Source organism: Ciconia boyciana, chromosome 5 (genome assembly GCF_034638445.1).
Source record: "Ciconia boyciana chromosome 5, ASM3463844v1, whole genome shotgun sequence".
In the NCBI taxonomy this organism is placed as follows: Eukaryota; Metazoa; Chordata; class Aves; order Ciconiiformes; family Ciconiidae; genus Ciconia; species Ciconia boyciana.
This window is the reverse complement of record NC_132938.1, coordinates 36,681,998-36,704,172: the sequence shown is the minus strand read 5'-3', so window position 1 is coordinate 36,704,172 and position 22,175 is coordinate 36,681,998. Positions and strand designations below refer to the sequence as shown.

The following is a 22,175-nucleotide window of genomic DNA, read 5'->3' as shown; positions in this document are numbered from 1 at the left end:
CACACCCGCACTGCGGTGCTGCGCAGCCGCGATCGCCCTGGGCCGTACCACTGCAGGGAGCCGGGGGGGGACGACACACAGGCGAGACTTGCCCCCGCTGCGTGTTGGGCTTTCCCGCCTCCTGGGCTACCGGCACCAACAGAGGGCGGGGGCGGCCCCGGGCCTTCCCGCCGCCGCACCGCCTCTCGCTCCCCTCGGCGGCGGTCTCAGGCGAGTGAGGTGCCGGCTCCGGCAAGTAGGTGCCGCGGTGCCGCGGTGCCGCTCGGTTCCCTCTTGATTCAGCGGCCTTCCGTACCCAGCGGTGCTGCCGCACGTAGCGGTGGGCCGGCGCACTGTGGTGCAGTGCGTAGAGTTGAGGGTTCTGTAGCTTGGGCAGCCAACCATAGCTGTGCTTAATCCAGTTTATGTGGTGTCAGCGCTTAGTGGCAAAATATTGGTATTTCCTCACCTTTCCTACAAATTCCTTGGGAGACGCTCCGGAATCGTGCTTGCCCGCCTGCTGCCCCGCAACACTGCTACTTCAAGGCCAGGCTCGTCCACCTCGTTACACCTCAGTCGCATCGAACTGCTGAGGTCCAAAAATCCTTCCCATTAATAGCTTGATCAACGATCTTTGCTTTGCACTGTAGAATTTAATTCCAGGTCTATTTATTTTCGATGAACTATCCCTATCCTCGTCAATAATGCCAACTAGCTTCCTATCAGCGAACCCTTGAGTTTGTTTCTAAGGGTCAGTCTTCTGTCATCTCTTTCAGTGCTATTTGTTGTTGCCTGCCCTTTGTTTCCTTACCCAATGTGGAGACCTACCAATAATCAAAGAACAGTACTGAGTTTGCCTGATGAAGCAATAGTGCATTTTACACTGCATGAACCTCCATGCGTTGCAAAAAAAATAATTGCTTCAGGCTTTTTAAAACTGCTGCATGCTGTCCATCCTGTGTGCTGAGCATAAGCAAAATGTGACTAGCTCTTCTATCATACACAGTGTTCCAGCATATTATTTTTTATAATAAAATATATAAAATCTATATTATATAGATTTCCACCGCTGTACTGCTGCTGCTTTTCTACTCTGCACCCACATGCCAGATACAGCTAATGTGTGATATTAATCTCTCAGAGTTTTCTGCTGCCTGAGTTATTTTCATTCCTATCTTCATCTTGCCTTTGCCCCCATAGTTAATACCAACATTGAACTTGATCTACATAGTCTTTAATCTGTATTCCACCCTAATGTTTTAACTTCCCTGATCTCTTTCAAGCCGTGTGGACACAGATACTTCAGCTATTTGTTTGCATATCCTTGATTTTTTTGATAATTCTTATATTTCATGACTTTCAAGAAACAGCTTTCTAACATATTAACCAATTTCTTCTACCTTGATTTCCATTCCTGGTGAACTTAACGTATATTGTTATCTTCCTCCTCAAGGCAGTTCTTCCTCTAGCTGATTCTGATTCCCATCTCTACCAGTTTTCACCCTGGGAATCAGATCCCTGGTAATCCTAGTGCTAAGCCTGCTCTCTATTCAAGCCCTTGAGTTCCTTACACTTGTTGACTAGGCATTTTCCTTTGTCCTGTCAGGCTCCAATGAGGGTGATGAGGAGGGAAAACTAACATTTACTGTAAATCATTTGCATTAAAACCAAGAAGAAATGGGAGATATTTACTATGACCAGGTCTTGGATTAGTTAGAGGGCTTCCAAAATTCCACTTTTATGTTTTACCCCAGGTTTGTCCATACACTGACTTTCTATGCCATTATTAGAAAGTGACTGAAAACCATTGCTAGAGATAATCCACAAGATGAAGAAGGAGGCTGCTTGGCATGTTTTATTACTAGTTGTTAGTGCCACCAAAACCTCTCATCTTAGTACTCTGAAGATACCTGTTATAAATTTTGACCCAAACTGTGTAAATTCAGTAAGAGTTGCACCAGTTGTATGAGAAATGCATTTGATTTTCTCTCTCCACTCATGTTTTGAATTTAACAGAGGAGATATAATGGTGTCTAAATCCCACATAGTCCATTTGTCCAACATGCACCAAAGCTTTCAATCATATTGTAGATTACTTTCTTCAGATTACATTTATTGCTAATATTTTTAACTAAAACTTCTTGCATTTTACTTAAATAAACTTTTTGTTTACAGGTGTGGACTGCTTATAGACTTTTGCAGTAGAACAAATAAACAAGGATACTTCAACCCTTTTAGTGCAGTGCACTGTCACACAGATCCAGCCATGCCTGCGGAAGGGAAAAGTGATATGGAGAGGATTGGCCTCTTCAGTGAAATGGGTTATGTTACCATTGGAGATAAATATGTATCACATTATATGCGTAAGTACATTTAATTTTGATCACTGTTTAGTGATAGGGACCAGCTCTAGTATCCATCTACTTTCAGAATCACTATTTTCTAATTTTTGTTTTGTTTTGTTAGAGGGAACTGGTTTTTCATGCGTCGTCTTTGCTCAGGTCTGTATTATTAAGAGAAAGGCTTGATATGTTGGGATGGATATATCAAAGAAAGGAAAAATCCCATAAAACTGAAAAATATGTATGCATAATAGCCTGATAAAATCTTTTAGTGTATACATTTCTTTTTAATATTAATTATCTGCAAGGTACCAGTATTTTCCTGCTTTTGTGAAAAACAATAGTGTTTTAGTGTGCTCTTTCAGCAGGTTTTCCGTTATTGACAATTATGTTGTCAATTATTTTTAAATTAGTGTTGCAATTTTTTTTCTGTTCTGATCTGACTCGTGTGTGAGATTCCCCATCCTGTCTTTTTAAAGAATATTCTCCTTTTCTTGTTGTTTAATGGGAATACTTATTGAGAAAGGTAATTTTTGTAATTAGTGAGGTTACAGAGGTTAACCCTCAGTAGCTGCTTCAAAGTGATAATGCAAAAGAATCCTGCTTCTCAATACAGACATTTCTGCGGTGGTGTTGTGTCAGTGATGAACATGTCCACCAGAACCCCGGCTGATACACTTCCAACACACTGAGCTGCTGGGGATTCAAAACCCAACTGGAGGCACTTAAGCTATTCTACCTGGTCTGTAATCAGTGGGAGAGAGAGGTGCTCCTCTGAAGTCTTACTCGTAGTATATAAATGGGCATCAGTTCTAGCTCTGAATTGTAGTCTGGAGTAACCAATCTCTCTCCATTGCCTGTAAAGCGAGTGCAGGGGTTAGAAAACTAAACCTAGGTGCTGTGAATACCTTCTTGTAGCATTGTTTTTCAGACACAACCATTTACATGCATGATTTACAAGTTAAATGCTCTGTAGTACATTCTTTGAGCCACCCAGATCCAGACCTTAGTTTTTTAATGTAGACTAAGAGAAGCACTAACATCGAACAGTTATTTACAGTGCTTACTTTTTTAAAGGCCCTTTTAACGAAGCTGCGAGCAAGAACAGACAGATGTTACCTGGGGGGACCAAAAAATTGTCATCTCTGCAGGCAGGTTATTTTGAGCCTCAGTTTGTGAGGATTTTCGATGGTGAAGCCTACTCAAACCCTGTTCAGCTAAGGAGACGCTATAGATTGGCAGAATCAAAGAAAAATTTGGGCAAAGCTTTCCTTCCCAGTAATGGAGACAAATTGCCGTAAGTGTTGTGAAAATGTTTTAAATTGACCGTTTTTCTTTTCTGTATGCTAAAGATGATTTTCACAGATTATTTCTTATAAAACCTGTAATGAGAGTACAATATTGTTGTTTTATACAATGTAGTGTTAGTCAGTACTGAGCAAAGAATTTTGAGCAGCAGCACAGGGAAAGCTGAACACAGGTCCTGATGCTTGCTCTTAACTTCTGGGTTTTGCTGTAAACAGTTTTCTTACCCTTTAGCTTTTTATTTTTGATGAAAATGAAGATGGCTATGTGAAAAGGATGTGTATAATTAACAAATTAATTTAGGAGAAAATCTGTTGGAACTTGTTAGATACAATATCTTCTCCCTCCCATTTCTGAGCCTTCCAAAATAGAGATGGCATGTATATTGCATAATCAGTAGGAAAAGGGGCCATTATCCAGGTGCAACATTTTCCTCTCAGTGAATCCATATCCATTATCTTTTTGCTAGAAAAAATACCAATTATCCTGTAGGATGATCAGAAGATGTTACAGAGCTGAGAAATATATGCAGAATATTAAAAGAAATGCATCTTTGCAATTTGCACAACATTAACTGCATGACAAAATGACACCAATGCAGTTGGTGTCATGTAACTATTATTATTCACATGTGAAAAACAGATAGAGCCTGGTTACTAATTTATAACTATACAGTCTTGTTTTGTTCTTGTTGCTGCAATAAGAGACAGGAGGATTCAGTCTGTGTACAGGGCCTAGTCCTTACAGTCTCATGGTTATATTTAGTCATATCTTTCTGCAGCTTTGCTTTCAGAAAGTTGGGAGAGTAACCTCTTGTTTATTTTATGTCTATATATTTTAGTATGCAAGGATTAGCTATGTTCTGTTGCATGGTACAGGAACATCTTAGCTTTTAATAGGAATGTAAGACATGGTGTGCAGGCTTTCTGTTGGATATACGTGTGCTATTTCTGACGGGACAGACAATGTGTGAGCCCTGTGTTCAAAACTTTCTTTCAGCTACAACTTGACTTTATAGCAACCAAATTATTTGTAAGGGTTTAACTGTTAGAAACACCTAGGCACTGATTTCACATCCATGTCAGTCAATGAGAGTCCTGTTCACTTACTTTCTGGGTTCTGAGTCCAACAGTGCGAGTCCTGCTTACAACGAAGACCTGCTAATGTGCTCTCTTCCATGTACTGCCTCCACAAATGAACTTGTTGGCTGTGGGTGCAGCAGCTCATGCTCTTATTCTTGTTGTAAGACTTTTGAATTCTTCTAGACATGAACTTTAGGACAGGTTCTTTGTTGTCTTTATCCTCCCCTACATCTGTACTGGCAGAGTAGTACAAAGCAGAGGCTGGGAAAGTGGTTAGGTTGTCTTTTAATGGAATCCTGAAGCAATTATGGAGAGCGATGATACGTTTCTTATATCCAAAACTGACTCCCATTGTAACTAAGGAACTAGTGCAGAGCTCTGTTGTTGTTCATTGAGTTGTTAGTCTTGGCTGCCTGAATGATAAGCAGCTCTTGGGAATCTTTCCTTTACAGTGGAGCCACATTTGTTGTTGGCTGCAAATGGAAAGGTTGCAAAGATGTCATATTCTGAAGATGTGACTGAAGCCTGGGCCTTTCTTTTCTTCATGTATCTGTCCTCTCTTATTTTGTTACTGGCATACAAAAAGCCTACACACGAAGTGACATTTAAAGAAAATGAAATAAAGCACTTAAGAGCTAGTAAACACCAAGATAAAGGTTGTCTGTGCACTGTCAGTTTGCCCATTTTTTTCTATATATGGGTTTATGAAGTCCCTAAGTAAAGGGAGGGTAATCAACAGGCAGGTTAGCATTCTGTGCAAAGATGGCAAATGTTATCTTGGCATCCCAATCCTGTCAGTATTTGTTAATGGCCTTTTTAAGTAGGAATTCATTGAGACACTTTACTCTCTCCCCACAATAATTGCAGACAGTACAGGCAAAGCAGATTACCTCCGCTATATGGAGTAGTTGACAGATCTCATACAGTAGCTCATACAGTGTTTTTTTTTTTTGGTTCTGTTTTGGGTTTTTGGGGCGTGAGGACAGTGGGTTGGTTGGTTGGGTTTTTTTTGGACCACTGTAGCTGCAGCTTAGTGGACCAAATTGCCATTCAGCTATTTCATTAGTTTGTCTTGGTCCTTTTCTCCTTTAGTAGCTGTATGATCATGTACTTTGAGAGCATGCCATACACTTGTCAGCAAATACTGATTTTCAAGTTGGTCTTTAAAAAACAGTCTTTGTGAATTCCTGCAGCTTTGTAGGGAGGGGCGTTTCTCCTAAATGAGCTGTGCCTCCTTTTACTTTCCTTCTGTGACAAGACAGAAAGTTAACTAGTCCTAACATCTCCCAGAAAAAAACCTTTGAGATAGGTACCCCACGTTACCTGCCACTCCATTATCGTACCAACACTAACTTACTGTTCTCTGTAAACTTGTAGGAAAGACTGTTTTCTTGTCATCAAGCATCAAGTCTGTTTAACCTATTCCTCTGGGTCTCTGTTTGTGAATCTGTCTCTACCAGTGTTACTTCACCTTGTTGGCGCAAAATTAAAACCACCTCTATTAAGCCTATTGATATTATTAAGATACCTTAAAACTTCATCTCTGCCGCCATCTTGTTTCCTTTTTGACCATACCATGGTGCACGGAATTGCTGTAGTAGTAGATCCATGGACAGTGGATCTGATCTGGTTTTATATTTAACTCTTGAGATGTATATATTGCTTGGGTTTTCTACTTACTGTCATTTTAGCACACTAGATACGGAAAGCCTGAAATATTTGCAAAACATTAATTAATGTGTTCATTTGCTATTTTTAGATGTGGACTTGGCAGCTATTATGGAACCATAGGAGGTTCATATGCATATTTCAGTCCACAACTGAAAGCCAAAGAAAGATACGTTCCTCCTGGAAAGAATTTTTATACTATTCCAGGAAAGAAAGGAAGTGGATACGGGTAACTTCACAATATTGCTTCTTGCACAGTATTTTATTAAATGTTTCTTGAGTTTTGAACACCTAAGTAATTAATTTTGTTTTTACAGTTATGCAAACCTTACCATAGGTGAACAATATCCACATGAACCTGATGGGTATGAAGTAGAAAGAATAAATGCAAAGGTAAAAATATTTGTCTTTATTATGTATTAGTTTTATGATTATTTATTACAAGTTACATGAACTTTTTGTTCCCTGTGGTGTTTCCTTTAGCTTGAAATCACTAATGTTTATTTACAAAGTGGAGGAAAGAAAACAAATTACTGACCATCCTGTATAAAAAAGATTTAGGTATTGTTCATTTATTATTTTTTCTTCGAGGCATCTGGCAGTATCCCACACAAGTTCTACCATTCAGGATTTGACCTTAATTTTTTATTTGGAGACCTTACGCTACACTGCAATAATGACCAATCAATGCCAATAGCAAGAACAGTAATACTTCTATGTTGTTGTCAGAAGAATGGGACCTCGTTATCCTAGATGCTATACAAAAAACCCCAACCTGTTCCTTTTTTCATATAAGTTCATAAATCTAAGAAAACTCATAAATTTTCTTGCACTGATTTTAGTTATCCTGTATATTTTCATCATATGTAGTGAAAAATGTCAGCAGGAGGACATTTTTTGGTCTAGGGTAAGAACAAGATTAGAAGAAACAATTCAGCTACCTGCAGTTGAGACAAATTCAGAGTCAAAACTAAGCATCCAGTGCAGAAAATGAGAAGAACAGAGAAAAGAGGGAGGCAGGATTGTTTCCACTGGATAGAAAAAAGACATTAGCATGAATTACCAGGTGATACTGTATTACTGATGGTACTTTTTATGCTTGTCTTTTAATTGTTCGTAATGTTTTAACCTGTTTTATTTTAAAATGGAATTTGGGAAGAACAGTCAGCATCTCCCATGGTACAAAGAACCAATTCCTAGAGAAGCTTAGCTTAGTAAGGTGCCCAGAATCTGGGAAAGGTAGTGGCCAGGGTTCACAAGTGTGAGCAGCTGGGATGCATGCATGCAGAATTTTCAAGCATGTATGTATGCATGTATGCCCAAGATACAGGTATACAATACTGATAGACACATCTTAAATGCACAGTGCTTTTCCTGACATTTTCGTAGTGATCGTTGTGCTTCCTGGTCAGTGAATCTATGTTCCATTACACATGGTGGGTATATAAAATACCTCGATCAAACAAGAGCAAAGAAAGTTAGAGTGAACATTCTCCAAGACTAAATTTAAAAGCTTTCAATTTTTCTCTTAGAATAACATACAGTAAAAATCCTCAAGATTGTTTCTTTCAAAGTATTTGTTTTACAGAAAGCACAAGAGGAACATAAACGGTTGGTTAAAGGAGGGCCTTTCAAGTTAAATCTATATCCCCAGGAGTATTTTGACATGAATCCCTATTATAATGACAAACCTTTGCCACCTGTGAAGAAATCACCTCCAGAGAAGCCAACTGCACCACCTTTCAAACCAAGTTCTCCTGCTAAAAAGGTTAGTTTGTCTTACAGCTACTGGAGGCAAAAGATAAATATTCAGATATTTCCTGTTAAAAGCTTTGCTTACAGTACATAAGATAGAAATAAATGTTTGGTTTTGCTGTTAATTTCTTATTTTTTTACAAAAGATATTATTCCATTTACTTCGTTTTCAATTTACAAAGCAATGAAATCTTGTTTGATCCAACAACAACTGCTAACCAGTTTGAAGTAACCTAAAAAGTGTTTCTCTTTAGAATCCATATAGCGCTGTTAACATACAGTTCATTGGCTGCATACACCACAAAAAGATACAAAGCAGAAGGTTATGCAGTAAATGACAGTAAGACTAGATTACTGTAGCAAAATGAAATGCTCTCCTATTTTGGACTCTGTCAGTCACTCATATCATTTTTGAATCTGCTAATTACTCTCAGCGTATATAGACAAACATCTAAAAGATAATTCCTAGAAGTGTCATGGGAATGGATAGCTGGAAGGACCAGAAAAACTCAGGTTAGTCCCTCTGCTCAGGGAAAGGCTGCAAAATAAACTCAGGAGTTATTTGTTGCTTGTCCATCAGCAGACACAAATTTGGAATCCGCTTTAGAATTTGCCAACTCTTTAGTAGTTAGGAGAACAGGAGGAAAAGGATGGGAACAAATATATATGAAAGGGCTTAGAAGGCATAAGAAATAAAGCCTGAAGTTAGTATGAAGGATATATAGGAACATAGTTAATTAGTTCCAGTTGCTTAGTGTCATTATTTCTTAAAATCTAAATGCATATTTTTCCATTCCATAAAGCATTCCTTCTTGATATATTTTTTTGAGATGAGATACTAAATTTATGCTATTCACTTTAGGCTAAACCTTAATTTCACTTTTAAATGGCTTTAAGATGCATAAATAGCTCTCTCTTAAATGACTCCAGATACCTAATACAGTAACACCCCTTAATCTGTCACTTTTCAGCTCTTTATTTTGGAGTTCCATTGTCAGTCATTTAATACTGTGCTCCGCTAACCACTATTTTCCTATTACTGTGTCCTTCACCCTTGACTTATTTGTCTGATGTTGATTCATCTGAGGAAGATGGTGATAGCAAGGAAAATATAACTATTCAGAAAGAGACAGCAAAAATGCTTACACACGAATAATTGTGTTGGGTGTTTGGCCCCATAGATGAGGCAGCTGAGATCTTTCAGAATGGAAATCTGTTCAGAAAAGTTAGCTGCTAGAAAGTCAGCACCTCATCTGGCTGACAATGCTGGTGATCCTGTTCCAGGCTCCCCATCCTTCACACCATATATGCTTTCCCTATGCATTTAAATTATGTGTACTTCCCAAGCTACTGCACACTTTCCCTCTCTGCTATATAAATTCTTACGGGGAAAATTGCTTTTTTGTTGATTGAATCGCTTACTGCCGCACTTTTCAGGAATGCAGCCTCAGCAGACTGTGGGGTTTACCTGTACTAGGGGATTGCAAAGAATTAATCAGGTGTCTGCATGTTTTTTAACTAAAATTTGCCACTTTTGTAGTACTAGTGGACGTAACATTTCAGGAAAAGCCAATGCTGTATTCAATGCTATATGTCAGAAAGCATATTGATAATAATTCCCAAGCCCTGCTATACTAACAATCCCTACACCAGTACTGGACATGGAGGTATACTAGTAAACTAATAGTGACATAGGAATTCCCTTTTTTTTGCCACAACATAGGTCATTTTTAAGATCCTTTCCTCAAAATTCAGACTTACAAAAGAACATTTAAAACTAAGAATTCATGAAAATAATGACTAAAATTTTCCTTAAAAGTTTCCATTGTAAATTTAAGGAATATTTGTTTTTTGTTTTTATATATGATGCAGTCTGCTATTCAGTATTCTTACTTGCTTTTGCATGAAAAATATTTTAATTAACTCAATTATATTGTAGATTGGCACTTTGAAAAGTTCTTTTTTTTTCCAGTCAGGGGGCATGAAAGGAGGCACATTTGATCCTTACCCAAGCCATTCCGCTGACCCTTACGTAATTAAAAAATCTAAGGCTGTCACAACTGATAAAGAACGACAGATTTTTCATCCTCCTCCTGGACCAAAAAGCAGACCTGTTACAAGCATAATAACTTTAAATGTCACAAGGTAAGCTCCTTTAATTGGAGTTCATGTTCCATGTATGCTGTCTAACAAAAGTCATTAGCACAGCTGTTTATTACTGTCTAAAATAATTGAATAAAGGAAGGAATGAATTATTAACAAAAGGATAAGAAATGTATAAGGAACTTGGCTTTCAAAATTTATTCCTACTCTCTTCTGTAAATTCAGGTTACTTTATAGGGCTATACGTATCGTAGAGACCTTCAAAATCATGCTATACAGATGTCACTGACAATTACTATTTTTTATTATTTTCTGACTTGATAAATATAAAAAGACCAGGAATGTTCCTGTTAAAAACAAAATCTGTTTTTGTTTTCCCTTATGTTTATGGAATAAAATTGGCTCCCTCTGCTGGCAAACATAATATTAGGTAATCTAAGCCTGTGAAGCTTTTGAAACAATGGCACTCAAATTGGATTCCTAACTACAAACATGTCACTGTGCAATGTTAGAAGAGATTTATAGTACACAGTGTCTGTATATAGGCAGATAAGCACATAATTCTTTACTTTTTTATCTTACTAAGCTATAATGCTTATCTTTAAACAAATTTTCTGGTTTTGCCTCTTGTAATTCAAGCAGAAAATCAAGACTATGTTCTTTAGAGATATTTAGAGAAATCACTTTCAAATGCGGACTTCTAAGATTGCATGTAGAACAGTTAAGCATATTATTTTGCATACTCCATGAGTAACATGAAATATTTTAGAAATACTTGATTAAAATTTGAAAAACTGTCTTAGAGGAATCCGCTTCACATTTGTGATTTGTCTTTTACGTATCATATGTGAAACCTAAGAAATACAGCTCCCTTATTCACCCATTGCTGTTCTATTTCTTTCACCATGTATCGGCATTTGCATAATCACTTTTTAAGTTGCAGGGATAGTTAGAAGTTTTTATTTACACTGACAAGGCAGAACCAGAAGCTACATATTACTCCACATTGCTTTTCATTACTAGTGGAAAGTAAGAAAGAATTGAAAGTAACTTTTTGGTATACCAAAAAGCGTGGTAACTACCAACACTGATGTAAGAAAGTAAAACCTTCCATGTATGCACTGGTGTTTTTAAACTAGTAAAAGGGAAAAAGCATGGTATATTGGTCTGAGTAGCCTTTTTATCAGTGTAATTATTTGTATTATTGTTTTATCAACAGAATAAAAATTCATGTTCCCAAATGAAATGTTTTTATTGGGAAAAAACCCTAACTGTATGTGAAGTTTCAAAATTGAAAGGGGGGGACTGATTGTGAAGTATCACTGTGTGCTCACAGATACAGTTCTGATGGACTCATTAAAAATATTTGTAAAGAGAAAAATTTTGCATATCCAACAGAAATTCCACAGAGAGAAATTAAAACTAGTATTTCAAATTCTCCACTACTATTTCCCTCCTAAGAATTTTAAATAATGTATTTATTTTTGGTTCATTATTCCTCGGTTTAATAGAATGAGAATTGAACTGAATTTATTGTAAGTAGGAAGCTCATCGTTCATAGATTTTAAGAAATGTTGTTAGACATTTTTCAAATCATCTGCTTCCCCACTGAATTACAGTTCCTTATGTACTTTCCAGTGGAAAGCTTATCTTCTGATATTTGGACCATAATCCTATAGTTGGATTTGCTAGTGTAGATTCTTGCTCTCATGCGGAGCTCTATTGAAATCAATTCGACTTCATGAGGATTCATGTCATTAAACCTAATGACAGGACTGGGCGTACCACAGTTTTTCATTTTTACAAAAACTCTTGTAATTTATACAGTGATATTCTACAAAAATCTAATAAGTTTATCTTCATTTACATTTCAGATCATTAAATGTAAAGAACTACAAGACTGCACAGCTGACATCTTATTAGGTACAAAAGGTGAAATGAAGGCTACACTTTTTAGACTCTGTAAACTGTTAACAAAGCAAATAAAAATGTGAAAAGTGGAATTCAAGTATATAGGGCAATCCAATCTGTTTAATTATTGAGAATGCAATCTTTTGTTTCTACGTATAAAGCTATAATAAATAATTTAAGATCACTTATTTATTAAGTCCCAGGTTGTATTTTTACATAAATTTTCATTTTATTGCTTAACTGGACTTTTGAAATGTACTTTTAGAAAACATACTTTCTAATGAGTAATTTGGGTTGCAAATTGACTATATATTGCAGTGGAAGAAAGTGCCCATATTTTAAAGTGAGTATCAGTGTATGTATTAACCAAGTTAGTCACGTGTGGCCCACAGTGAAACTAAGGTAATTGTTTCCCTTTAGTAGAATTACAACTTGTACTTCATTTCAACTATAATTTTGTGTAAGAACTGTCTTAAAAATACATAATTTTTAGTTTTGATGACGACCTCAAAATGACCAATATGAAGCATTGTTCAAAACCAGACCACAAGCAGGCTGTTTTGAAGGCAGGAGTCATCTCTATTTACCAGCATCTATTTACCGCTCTTCCTCAATTTTCTGACGACCATAAGTGCTGCTGTATTCTCCAAGAGCAGCTTAATTTCACTTTGCGTACATGGAAGGTTCCTAACAAATCTGACCTGTCTTTCAAACTATCTTCTTCTCAGATGGAACTGTGATCCTAAATGTACACTTTACCTCCATCTTAATAATTTTTGTCAGGTTTTTGTATGTGGTCCAAGAAATTTGTTCGTGTAAATCAAAGCTAATTTATTATAAAAATTAAAAAAATACTCAAGTTTTATTTATCCAAATTATTACGTGAAGACAAAATTTCTTTATTCATTTTTATTAAAGATTTATTGTACCACTATAGAATATTCATGAAATGGTATCCTTACTGCTGTTCACAGGATAATAGTTTTTTAAAGAAATTCCAGACTGGATCTCACATTTCCTGGCATCAATGAAAATAAAAATAGAACCACGAATTGTTGGTCAGGTCTTCCAGCATGTGTTGAAGCATAAAAACCCTTACCTTGAGATCAACAAGACCCAACAATATTAATTTATACAAGAATTTTGATGTTTTCTCTATCCAAAGACCTATAACAGCATTCCTTCTTTCTTTGTTTATACCTTGCATTAGATAATGGTACTGGTGCTGACCTTAGGTACCTTAGTGTCGTCTTTGTACAGAGTATCGGGAGCATGTGCTGTGTTGTTCACTTGTGAAGTCTGCAGACACAGCATTCCTAGCTAGATGGAACTGTACTGCCTCCTAACTGCTGTTCTGATGTAGTACAGCTGATGAAGACTGCTCTGATATTTTTCTTTATGTCCTGTCTCTTCTCTTTTTGCAATTCTTCCTCTTCTATTTTCTTCTGTATTTCAATAATCTTTTCATTCACTAACAAGATGGTTATACTGAAAGCTGATTAAAATGTATGGAGCTTAATTTACAAACAAAAAGTCAATCCAGCTTGTTTGAGATGTTAGTGTATGTGGACTAGCCTCATGTGGCCATTGTGGGAGCCAATAAGTTCACCTGATTAAGTCCCCACCAGAAAACGTGTGGTCCCAAGGAGCTGACACCCAATTCTAGCTGGGGCCTCAGTATGCTGTTTTGATACAAACGATAATTGTGTCCCTTGGCTTCTTGGCAGCACCTTTGACTGTGGTGGTGGAATTTAGAACTTTCTTAAATTTCGTTACCCAGTTATCTAAGGTAAGGAGGACATTAGACATTACTTACTTTGTTTTCATAATAACAGCTTCCCTACATCCTTACAGTATAGATATAGCCAGGCACCTTTATAACTGATTCTGACCACAATTTAATAGTTACAATCTGAAGCAACTTCATGTTTATGCAAACATTAAATGCAATTAAACACCTGACCATCTACTCAATAGCCCAAGTATTTACCATTTTAATGTCCTTATTGACTTTGGGTGTGCAATGCAAAATTGTGGCATAATACTTTTGCCTATCTCCAGTAAAAAAACCACAACCAACCCTTTTGTATCTTTTAAACATTTTTTTACAGGAAAAAGCATTAAGAACTAGTCTTAGATCTTTAATGTAGTTTTTAGTCATTCTACTATATGTATCAGTCATGATACAAAAACATGCTCTATTACATTTACAGTCTTGTATTACAAACCAGATAAATACTTGTTAATTTGCTGCAATCAGTCTTTATGAATTATTGGAGAAATAGGAAGAAATTGATTATTTTTATGTTTCTGAAGAGCTCATGCCCTTTATTGGCCAGGAGCTTGTACACCTAGTGTTGTACTAATAGGAAAGTGGAGGTAAATCATTACCTCTAAGTCTGTTCTGGAAACACCAATAACTAATTACATGGGTTTACTTTCATGGATTTATTTATTAAGTAGTGAGTAAAAAAAGAAGTTCCTAAAAAAAATAGTCCTAATAGTGTTGTAGAGACACTGCATACAGGCAGCTTCAACTTCACAGAATATTTTACGCAGTATTTTTGAGAAACACTTCCTCCCCATGGTCCCTTGTCTGAGAAAATCAGAGTATTTGTGCAGTGATTATATCCAAGAGGATAATTTTTGCGCCTTTCATAGCTATGACCGTGTTCTCTGAATTTGTTTACACTGAAAATGTTAAAATTCATGTTTTAACTAATAAGCCTTCTAAGTCAGTATCTAGTATAAAGAGATAAAGGGTACCTTGTGTTGATTAAACATAGACCAGAATTAGATGTAATCTAAAACATACATAAACATAGATTAAACTTTATTTAGGATTCTTGCAGAAATAAGCAGTGATATGTTGTGGCATGTACTAAGCTGTTCAGCTAAAAGGTCGTTAAGATTCCCTTCTGACTCTGAAATCCTAGGGACAGAATTCTATCTCCTGTAAACTGTCACAGTTTCATTAAATTTCTTTATACTGCTTACATTATGTAAGGATCTGCTTTTAGGAATCTGTGAAATTCAGCCAAGTATCAAAAAACCAGGCAGTTCTTTTTAGAACATAACAAAAACATGTAAATGACTGGACATCAGAATTGTAAACGTTTGACAAAAGAAAACATTTTATTACAATTTATTTGAAGCAATAGACTGTTGTAGATTATCAGGAATTGCCTGGAAAAGAAAATCAGCTAATATGCTATTGCAGAATAAAGCTTATACCTTGTGAATCATATTCCAAGGCTTTATACTTGGACGAGAAATTTCTATACAAATTCTAGTGGAATATTCAGAGTAACAGTTATATTGCATGGTATGAGTACCATGGTACCTGGTAACCAGGTTTCCTTTACCCACAGACTAGAGCTGTAGCTTGGCATCGGAGATAAATATAATCCTTATGCAAATGGCTGAATTCAACCTGTAATACTTATTTTCAGTAGTCTGCAGGTGGTTTTCTAATACTAAGCATTCTTTGGTCAATTTTCCAATGTCACTTTCATATTTGGAAGCGTCTTGTCTATATTCCTGCAGTTCTTTCTTAAGTAACTAATCTTCCTCTGACGTTTGTTACTGCTGTTGATAACCTCTTGCATTCTCAGTTTGCACTGGTCAAGTTAGACTTTAAAAGATCAGTACCTACTTTTGCATTTCTGAGTTCAGCCATGAGTTTCTTTTCTGTATAAACTTTATCTGATTGGAGTTTGTCTCAAAGTCCTTCTGCACCATCTGTTTAGTATTAGAACATTCCTGCAGGGTCATTTCAAGGTTAAGTTTTTTGGTTTCCAGTGTTTGCATTAAATGAAGATGAGTTTACAGTTCAGATTTCTCTGCAGTTTCTTTTTCTTTTTTTGTTGCGTTTCACTCTGATTTCTTTCAGGCTCTTGCTGTAGGGAACTATTTTCTTTTGTAAGCTGGAATATTTCTATCTTAAGTTTTTTATTTGTTTCTTGTAACTTGAAGCATTCCTTTTGCAAGGATTGCAAGGACTGCACTGCGCCTCTCTCTTTTACAGGTAACAGCAGTAATCTTTACTTTTACTTTCTGGTTCCTAATTTGAAAATCATGTTGTGTCTGTATTGAATGTCGGTTTCCATTGTGGAGTTGATTCTGCTCTTCCTCAAGGATGTTTTTCTGATTTTGGGGTTCTTTACATTTTCTTAAGAAGTTCTTTGCTTCCTTATTACATTCCTTGTTATCTTCTTGTGATTTAACCAACTGGATTTGCACACTTTTCTTTTCTTCAGCTAAATGCTTAACTTGCATATTACATCTTGATATTTTTTCTTTTGAAGACTGTATGGTAACAGTAAGAGGTTCCACTTCGTTCTTGAGAGCTAAATTTTCATTTGGAAGATCATGTACTGTTTTTTGCAGATGCTCAGAATTTTTCAGGGACTTTTGCAATGCTTCAATTTTGCCCTCATATTCAGAGGCTACTTTGATTTTGCTGAACTTCTGATTTCCTGGCCTCAGTAACGTTTGATTTAAAGTAGTCTGTTGTTGTTCTTTTTTTAGTTGCTCTTTGTTATCAAGCATTAGTAGCTTATCTTTCACCATCTCAAAAAAAGAATTAACCTGGAATCTGTCACCTTCACTGTAATTGATTCTAAATTCTTTATGTACATCTTTGCTTTGAGATTCTGCTTTTTCACTGTATACTGTTGTAGGAGAACCACCCCATACATTGGCACATTTGGAGTCTTTATAAAATTCTTGATCAAAATGTAGGCCATTTTCTTTAACTGGAACTAAACCAATATGTGATTCATCTAAAGAGGTCACAATTTCTGCACTTTCTTCTAAGTTACTTAATTTTTCTCTGGATAAAAAGCCAGATTTTTCTGTATTGTCTGCTAACAAACCCAAATCATTACGGACGGACTTCTGAAATTCTTGTTTCAGCATCTTGGTAGGATAGTTAGTATTGTCTATTTTTTTTAATTCTTTCCCAAATTTGGGAAAAGGTATATGATGTTTCGATTCACTCAAGATGACGTTCTCATGGGCAGCATTCAACCTTTCTGTCTCCAAATCAGTGCCAGATAGCAAATGTCCACATTTATGTTCATTTTTTAATGCAAGTATCCTGTTGTTTCCAAACACATCTTCTGAATTTTCAACCTTTTCAGTTGCTATAGTTTTAGGTGAAATCCTGCGTGGAATATTTATATCACTGATGACATTTCCAGTATTGGAATTTGCTTCCACATGCTCATCTGAAGAGGGTTGTTGATCACGATGAACTTTTCTCTTAGAAGGCAGTGATTCAGTATTTACTGTAAGCTACCCCACAATTAAAAACAAATGTACAAAAAACCTGTCATGCTGTAAAAACTGTGAAACATCGCAGTACTGGAAGCATAAGACAACTAAGTTGTTACCGAAGCCACTTATCAATCAAGACTTGTACAGTTTACCTCTGCCAGTGCCATTTACCCATTAAAAGAATGTAAACAGTTATCATAGGCCCCATTTCATTCAGGACTGGGCTTTGGAGCAGACACAAAATACCAAGTAAGTGTCTTAAATTGATTAAGTATCTTTCCAGCAGAGGAGAGATGACTTAAGCAGACTATAGTTTGTCTTTGATGGTTTTTGTCATCCCAGACCCTAAGAAATAAGGGCAAACTAGAGTTCACACTAAATATAGACAGAAAAAGTAGGGTTTGTTCAGCATTTCATAAGAGAGGGACAAAATTTCATCCCTGTCCTCATTTCTCTCTTCTCTCCTTGACTCTCTGCCCTGTCTCCCTATATGCTTTGCATTGCATTCTATGCCCACTGAAGATAATCCAAATTAATCTGGGGAAGATCAGGTTACAGTTTTACCTGTGCAGAAGAGAAACTGAATTTTAATCATAATGGGTGGGAGGGAATAGTATATGTAGTTATGGCTAAAGTTCTGCTACCCAGAAAAATCTCAGGAAGAAGATACTGTTTGCTTTTTTTTTAATATAAAATCCAGAACACCCCTTGGGTTATTTTCCAAAAACCACTCTCAAAACCCAAGGTCCAGCTAAAGAATAACTTGTTTGTAGGTAAAAATTGTTAAACATACCAGAGATGCATCACTTTGTGTGCAAGTCATCAAAATCTTCTCTGAACTACATAGTGGAGTTTTAATTTCAAATATATTTTTATTTAGTATCTCACAGATTTTAGACTGTACCTGAAAAAGATTGAGATTGTTTACAGAAAACGTAAATGTAGAAATATTTAATTTTCCAAAAATATCCAATTACTCAAGAAGTTCTCTCTTTGGAAGAGAACAGAAGGAAGTGGCATGTAGGAATACGGAACTGTTTATAACCAACAAAGTGTAAATGTCCTTCCAGCATCAGATATTTAGCTTTAATATAAAGAACCAGATAAAACGATGTCAGAAAAATGCTCTTGAAAAGGCGGCTTAGCATTTTGTGAAACATTGCAGTTTGCAACAATGGAACAGGTTCTGCTGACAGTGACATAATGTGGAATTAACTTCTTTGAAAAGAACAGAGCTTCCTTGAGTTTACAGTGATATAAATGAGAGAAGGATCTAGTCCTTTGCCTTTTTTTTCCAGCTTAGTTTTGTTTTTCCTCTGTTTTTGTGAGTTTTTTTAAATAGTTTTTATAAGCCCCCAAATAATACTGTGACTAAGAAAGAGCAAGAACCTAGAAGTAAGATTATCTTATCAGCTATTTTAAGATGGACAGATGACTAAATGTATACTTAATGTACACAATAGTCTAAGACAGATCTTACTTAAAACACCTATGGCAGTATCTAAAAATGCAGCAGGAGGTTTTGCATTTTAAAAGCATTTGTGTTCTACTTTTACCATGTTAATATTCTCCAGAGTCTGTTGCCGAAATCTCTGAAATGATTCCAGCTGTTGCTGAAGAATCTAAAATGTATAAAATAAGTATTAGAAAATTGGTTGGTAGTTTTTTTCGTTGTTGTTGTTTTTTGGTTTAAATATTGAGATGACTTAGGATATTTTCTCAGTTGAAATAATGTTTCTTTTCCAGTCCCAAGATTGTTTTCACCCAGCCTGAGTCAACAGGAGTTCCTCAAATGCTTCTTTCACCATCCAATAGCCATTTAGAAACTTTCTTGTAGTATTGGAAGGATTTCAGCATAGTTCTTCACAGACAGTTGCTCACGTTACAGAAAGCACTGTCACATCTGGCATTACTTTGGATCTTAGTCTTTGCAGTGAGACCAAATGAGCTTCTGTTAGAATTCATACTCCAGTTCCAAAAATCATCTTTCTGGTTTAGACTGTGGTGTACTGGTTGGACAACATAAGAAAGTTGGACTGTCTCTGGGATTAGTAAAGGGAAACCCTAGTATTCTGCATTAACAGAAGTAATATTGGCTAAGCTCTAATGACTTAGAAGTGCTTTGAAATAAATAGTGCGAATTCTTTACGTAGATCAAAGGATTTTTCTCTGAATGAATCATTCCTAGGTCACAGGAATTCAGAAGCTCAGTCAAAATCTCAGCTAAAGGAATGAGCATGTGCATAGAGCAAAATTTGTCTAGCTTTCCATGCTTTGGAAGAAAATTCCCCAAAACGTAAAAGAGGAAGAAAAGAGGCGGGCAGAGAAGTACTGTACATCATCTACTTGAGTTATGCAACTGTACTGATATCAAAACCAAAACCCAAACATACTTTGCTAGTCATTATTCAAGTGGAAATTATAGTTTGCAGTAATGCTGTCAATTTCAGAAAACTTCAGCAAGTCTGATTTCTTACTGAAAAACATCAGTGAAGAGTGACAGCTCTTGTTGTATGGTCCTAGCCCTACATACAGTTAGAATTATATTGAAACAATCAATCACTGTATTTATATTCATATTAACCACTTCGCATTTGTTGGGCAATGTAAAAGAGACAAGCTGTTAATTAGAGAAGTCTGCGAATACCGCGAATTAACACCTCACCCGAGCAGCTCCCGAAATAAGGCACCTGTAATCAGTAGCTAGCCTGGGCTGCTCTTGCTGCTCTGGTGAAGTCTGGTGCAGGCCAGTTTGCCAGCGGTGTTTTGGCACTAGGCACATCCATATACTTAAATAAACACACCATATGGAAAGTCTGCTAGCTAAGACTCTTTAGGCCCAGTCATCCTGCTCTTGCCTGCAGTCAGAATCAAACCAGCTTACTTCCAATGTTGTTTGTGGGTCAGTTGGGTCTTCTGCTCCTAGTGTGTGATCATCTGCAAGTAAAAATGACACACCTACAATTAGCAGAGCTTGAAGTTCACAGGAAGAGCAATTTCAGATCTAACAAGGGAAAACTGAGAGAATTCAGCCTTGCTATCCAGCCTGAGGACGGACATAATTGCTTATTTCTCCTGCTCTGGGTTGCCTGGCCCTGCTGCAGTTCCTGGCACAGGACGGGATCACCTGCAGGAGAATTAGTGTCTGAAGGTCTCCCAGGAAGCAGCCCAGGCTCCCGCCAAGAGCGAGTATCTCTTTGAAAGAGGTGAAGCAACCGTGGCAAAACATGTACCTCGAGGGACTTCTGTCACCGCCACGCCACTCAGGTGCGGGGGCTGGCCCCCGGGGAAGGCGGGATAGCCCTTCATTCCAGCGCTGCCTCGCCTCTGGGCCGTTCCTCCTCCCGCCGGTGCCGCTTCCTCCGCAGGAGGCCGCTTTGGCCACGCCACCCCAGGCCTCCCTCAGGAGCAGGAGGCGGGAGAGCGCAGCTCGCTGGTCCCCTCCCCGCACTGACGCAGCGAGGCGTGCTGCCGCGTCTGTGACAATGACATCACAGTTTGCGGTGACACCGCCCCTCGCGCCCCAGCCGTCTCGAGTCCGGCCGCCGCCGCGCGGTGGCGCTGCGCGACGCCGTCCTCCCCGCCGGCAGCGCGGGCCGCCGGCCGCCGCTCCGTGTCCGGCCGGCCGTGAGCTCCCCCGGCGGCCCGGAGAGCCCGCAGGCCCCGCAGGGCGGCGGAGGAAGGCCGGGCAGTGAGCGCCCCGGCGAGGCTTCCCTGCCCCGCCGCCCCGTGGTGGCGGCAGCCCTCTTCGGCGCGGCGGCCCGCTCGGCATGCCGCCCGGCGCTGAGGGGCCGGCCCAGCTGCCTGCTCAGAATCGGCCCCGGCAACCCCGGGGAGAGTGCGCCTATGCGCCGAGTGCCTCCGCTGTGTTTCTCTGCTCTTTTTTTGTTCTTTGGGGGTTTGTTGTTTGGTGTTTTACTTCTTATTGCACACACCTCCACGCGTTGTCACTCTGGGCAGGCTTGCTCTATAGCCCAGTGGCATCTGTGATACATGTTTTTGTCATTTACATTTTAAAAGTCATATTCTGCCACACCTTGTTTAAATTTAAACAGGGATTGCACGAGTGTAGTTTCATCCTGCCAGGAAAAAAAAAAAAAGATTAAAAAGTTTCCCTACTAAGATATTTGGAGCTTCTGAAACATCTGTGAACAATAGTTGTTGACGTTTTCTGCGCTCGAAGTACAAGAGCAGGCGTTCACTATGAATAACTTGTATTTGCGTGAGTAGAAAGACTCCTCACGTAACTAGGGGGCTCAGGTGCATAAAGTCTGGAATATTAGACACAGGTGGTTAAGCCTGATTGCTTCTTGAAAAGCACCTGTAACACTGACGTTCATGGGAAACCTTTGGTTGCAAAAGCAACTGCTAACATATGTCATTGACATTATTTTGGAAAGCAGTACTACCAAAGGTAAAGTGTTTTTTTTTAAATTTTATTTTAAGTCTGATCTGTGTCAGGCTCTTAAGTTAAAGCTTGTATAAGAGTTAATTGGTAAAAGTTATATATTTTCTTAAACCCAATATTGCATAAAAGCTAAAAATCTGGCAGGATTTGTTGATGAAAGAACAAATTCAACCTCAAACTTTTTCTTTCACTTTCAAATTGCGTGTAGTTATTTCTTCTAATTTTTTTTTTTAATAGGGAGAAAGTGGATGAAATCTGTAATATAATTGGTTAACTAGTTTAGTGGTGGGAGATGTTGAAGAAATTTGAGTTTTTAAATATTCAGTCATGGGACTTGTCATT

General features: G+C 37.8%; 2 protein-coding genes across 7 annotated transcripts; one reads left to right on the top strand and one right to left on the bottom strand.

Moving 5' to 3' along the window:
- Nucleotides 1–56: 56 nt before the first annotated feature.
- CFAP96 (cilia and flagella associated protein 96) lies at nt 57–12,365 on the top strand. 4 transcript variants are annotated; one of them, XM_072861923.1, is made up of 8 exons: nt 58–235; nt 2,155–2,342; nt 3,399–3,618; nt 6,468–6,605; nt 6,694–6,769; nt 7,965–8,144; nt 10,104–10,276; nt 12,109–12,362. In XM_072861923.1, the coding sequence occupies exons 2-8, from the start codon at nt 2,246–2,248 to the stop codon at nt 12,155–12,157; spliced, it is 933 nt and encodes a 310-aa protein (XP_072718024.1). In that variant the 5' UTR covers nt 58–235; nt 2,155–2,245; the 3' UTR covers nt 12,158–12,362. The 4 variants fall into 4 exon arrangements, with proteins under 4 accessions (XP_072718026.1, XP_072718024.1, XP_072718027.1 ...); XM_072861926.1 differs by having other exon boundaries at nt 70–210; XM_072861924.1 differs by lacking the exon at nt 58–235 and adding an exon at nt 248–573.
- Nucleotides 12,366–15,110: 2,745 nt separating this feature from the next.
- Nucleotides 15,111–20,871, bottom strand: CCDC110 (coiled-coil domain containing 110). 3 transcript variants are annotated; one of them, XM_072862848.1, is made up of 5 exons: nt 20,659–20,871; nt 20,091–20,362; nt 18,982–19,047; nt 18,219–18,329; nt 15,111–17,443 (listed from the first exon to the last, which is right to left on the bottom strand). In XM_072862848.1, exons 2-5 carry the CDS (start codon nt 20,205–20,207, stop codon nt 16,097–16,099), a joined length of 1,641 nt encoding a protein of 546 aa, XP_072718949.1. In that variant the 5' UTR covers nt 20,208–20,362; nt 20,659–20,871; the 3' UTR covers nt 15,111–16,096. The 3 variants fall into 3 exon arrangements, with proteins under 3 accessions (XP_072718949.1, XP_072718948.1, XP_072718950.1); XM_072862847.1 differs by having other exon boundaries at nt 15,112–17,443; nt 20,310–20,362; XM_072862849.1 differs by lacking the exon at nt 18,982–19,047 and having other exon boundaries at nt 15,112–17,443; nt 20,310–20,362.
- Between the last annotated feature and the right edge of the window lie 1,304 nt (nt 20,872–22,175).

What these genes read in the sequence shown, in the direction of transcription:
- CFAP96 (XM_072861923.1), top strand. Translation starts at nt 2,246, where the DNA reads ATGCCTGCGGAAGGGAAAAGTGATATGGAGAGGATTGGCCTCTTCAGT. An exon ending in AAGAAAGGAAGTGGATACGG is followed by an intron (nt 6,606 to 6,693) that starts GTAACTTCACAA and finishes TTGTTTTTACAG; the next exon opens with TTATGCAAACCTTACCATAG. An exon ending in CAAGTTCTCCTGCTAAAAAG is followed by an intron (nt 8,145 to 10,103) that starts GTTAGTTTGTCT and finishes TTTTTTTTCCAG; the next exon opens with TCAGGGGGCATGAAAGGAGG.
- CCDC110 (XM_072862847.1), bottom strand. Translation starts at nt 20,734, where the DNA reads ATGAAGGGCTATCCCGCCTTCCCCGGGGGCCAGCCCCCGCACCTGAGT. An exon ending in CTCTGGAGAATATTAACATG is followed by an intron (nt 18,330 to 18,981) that starts GTAAAAGTAGAA and finishes AATCTTTTTCAG; the next exon opens with GTACAGTCTAAAATCTGTGA. An exon ending in CACAAAGTGATGCATCTCTG is followed by an intron (nt 17,444 to 18,218) that starts GTATGTTTAACA and finishes ATTGTGGGGTAG; the next exon opens with CTTACAGTAAATACTGAATC.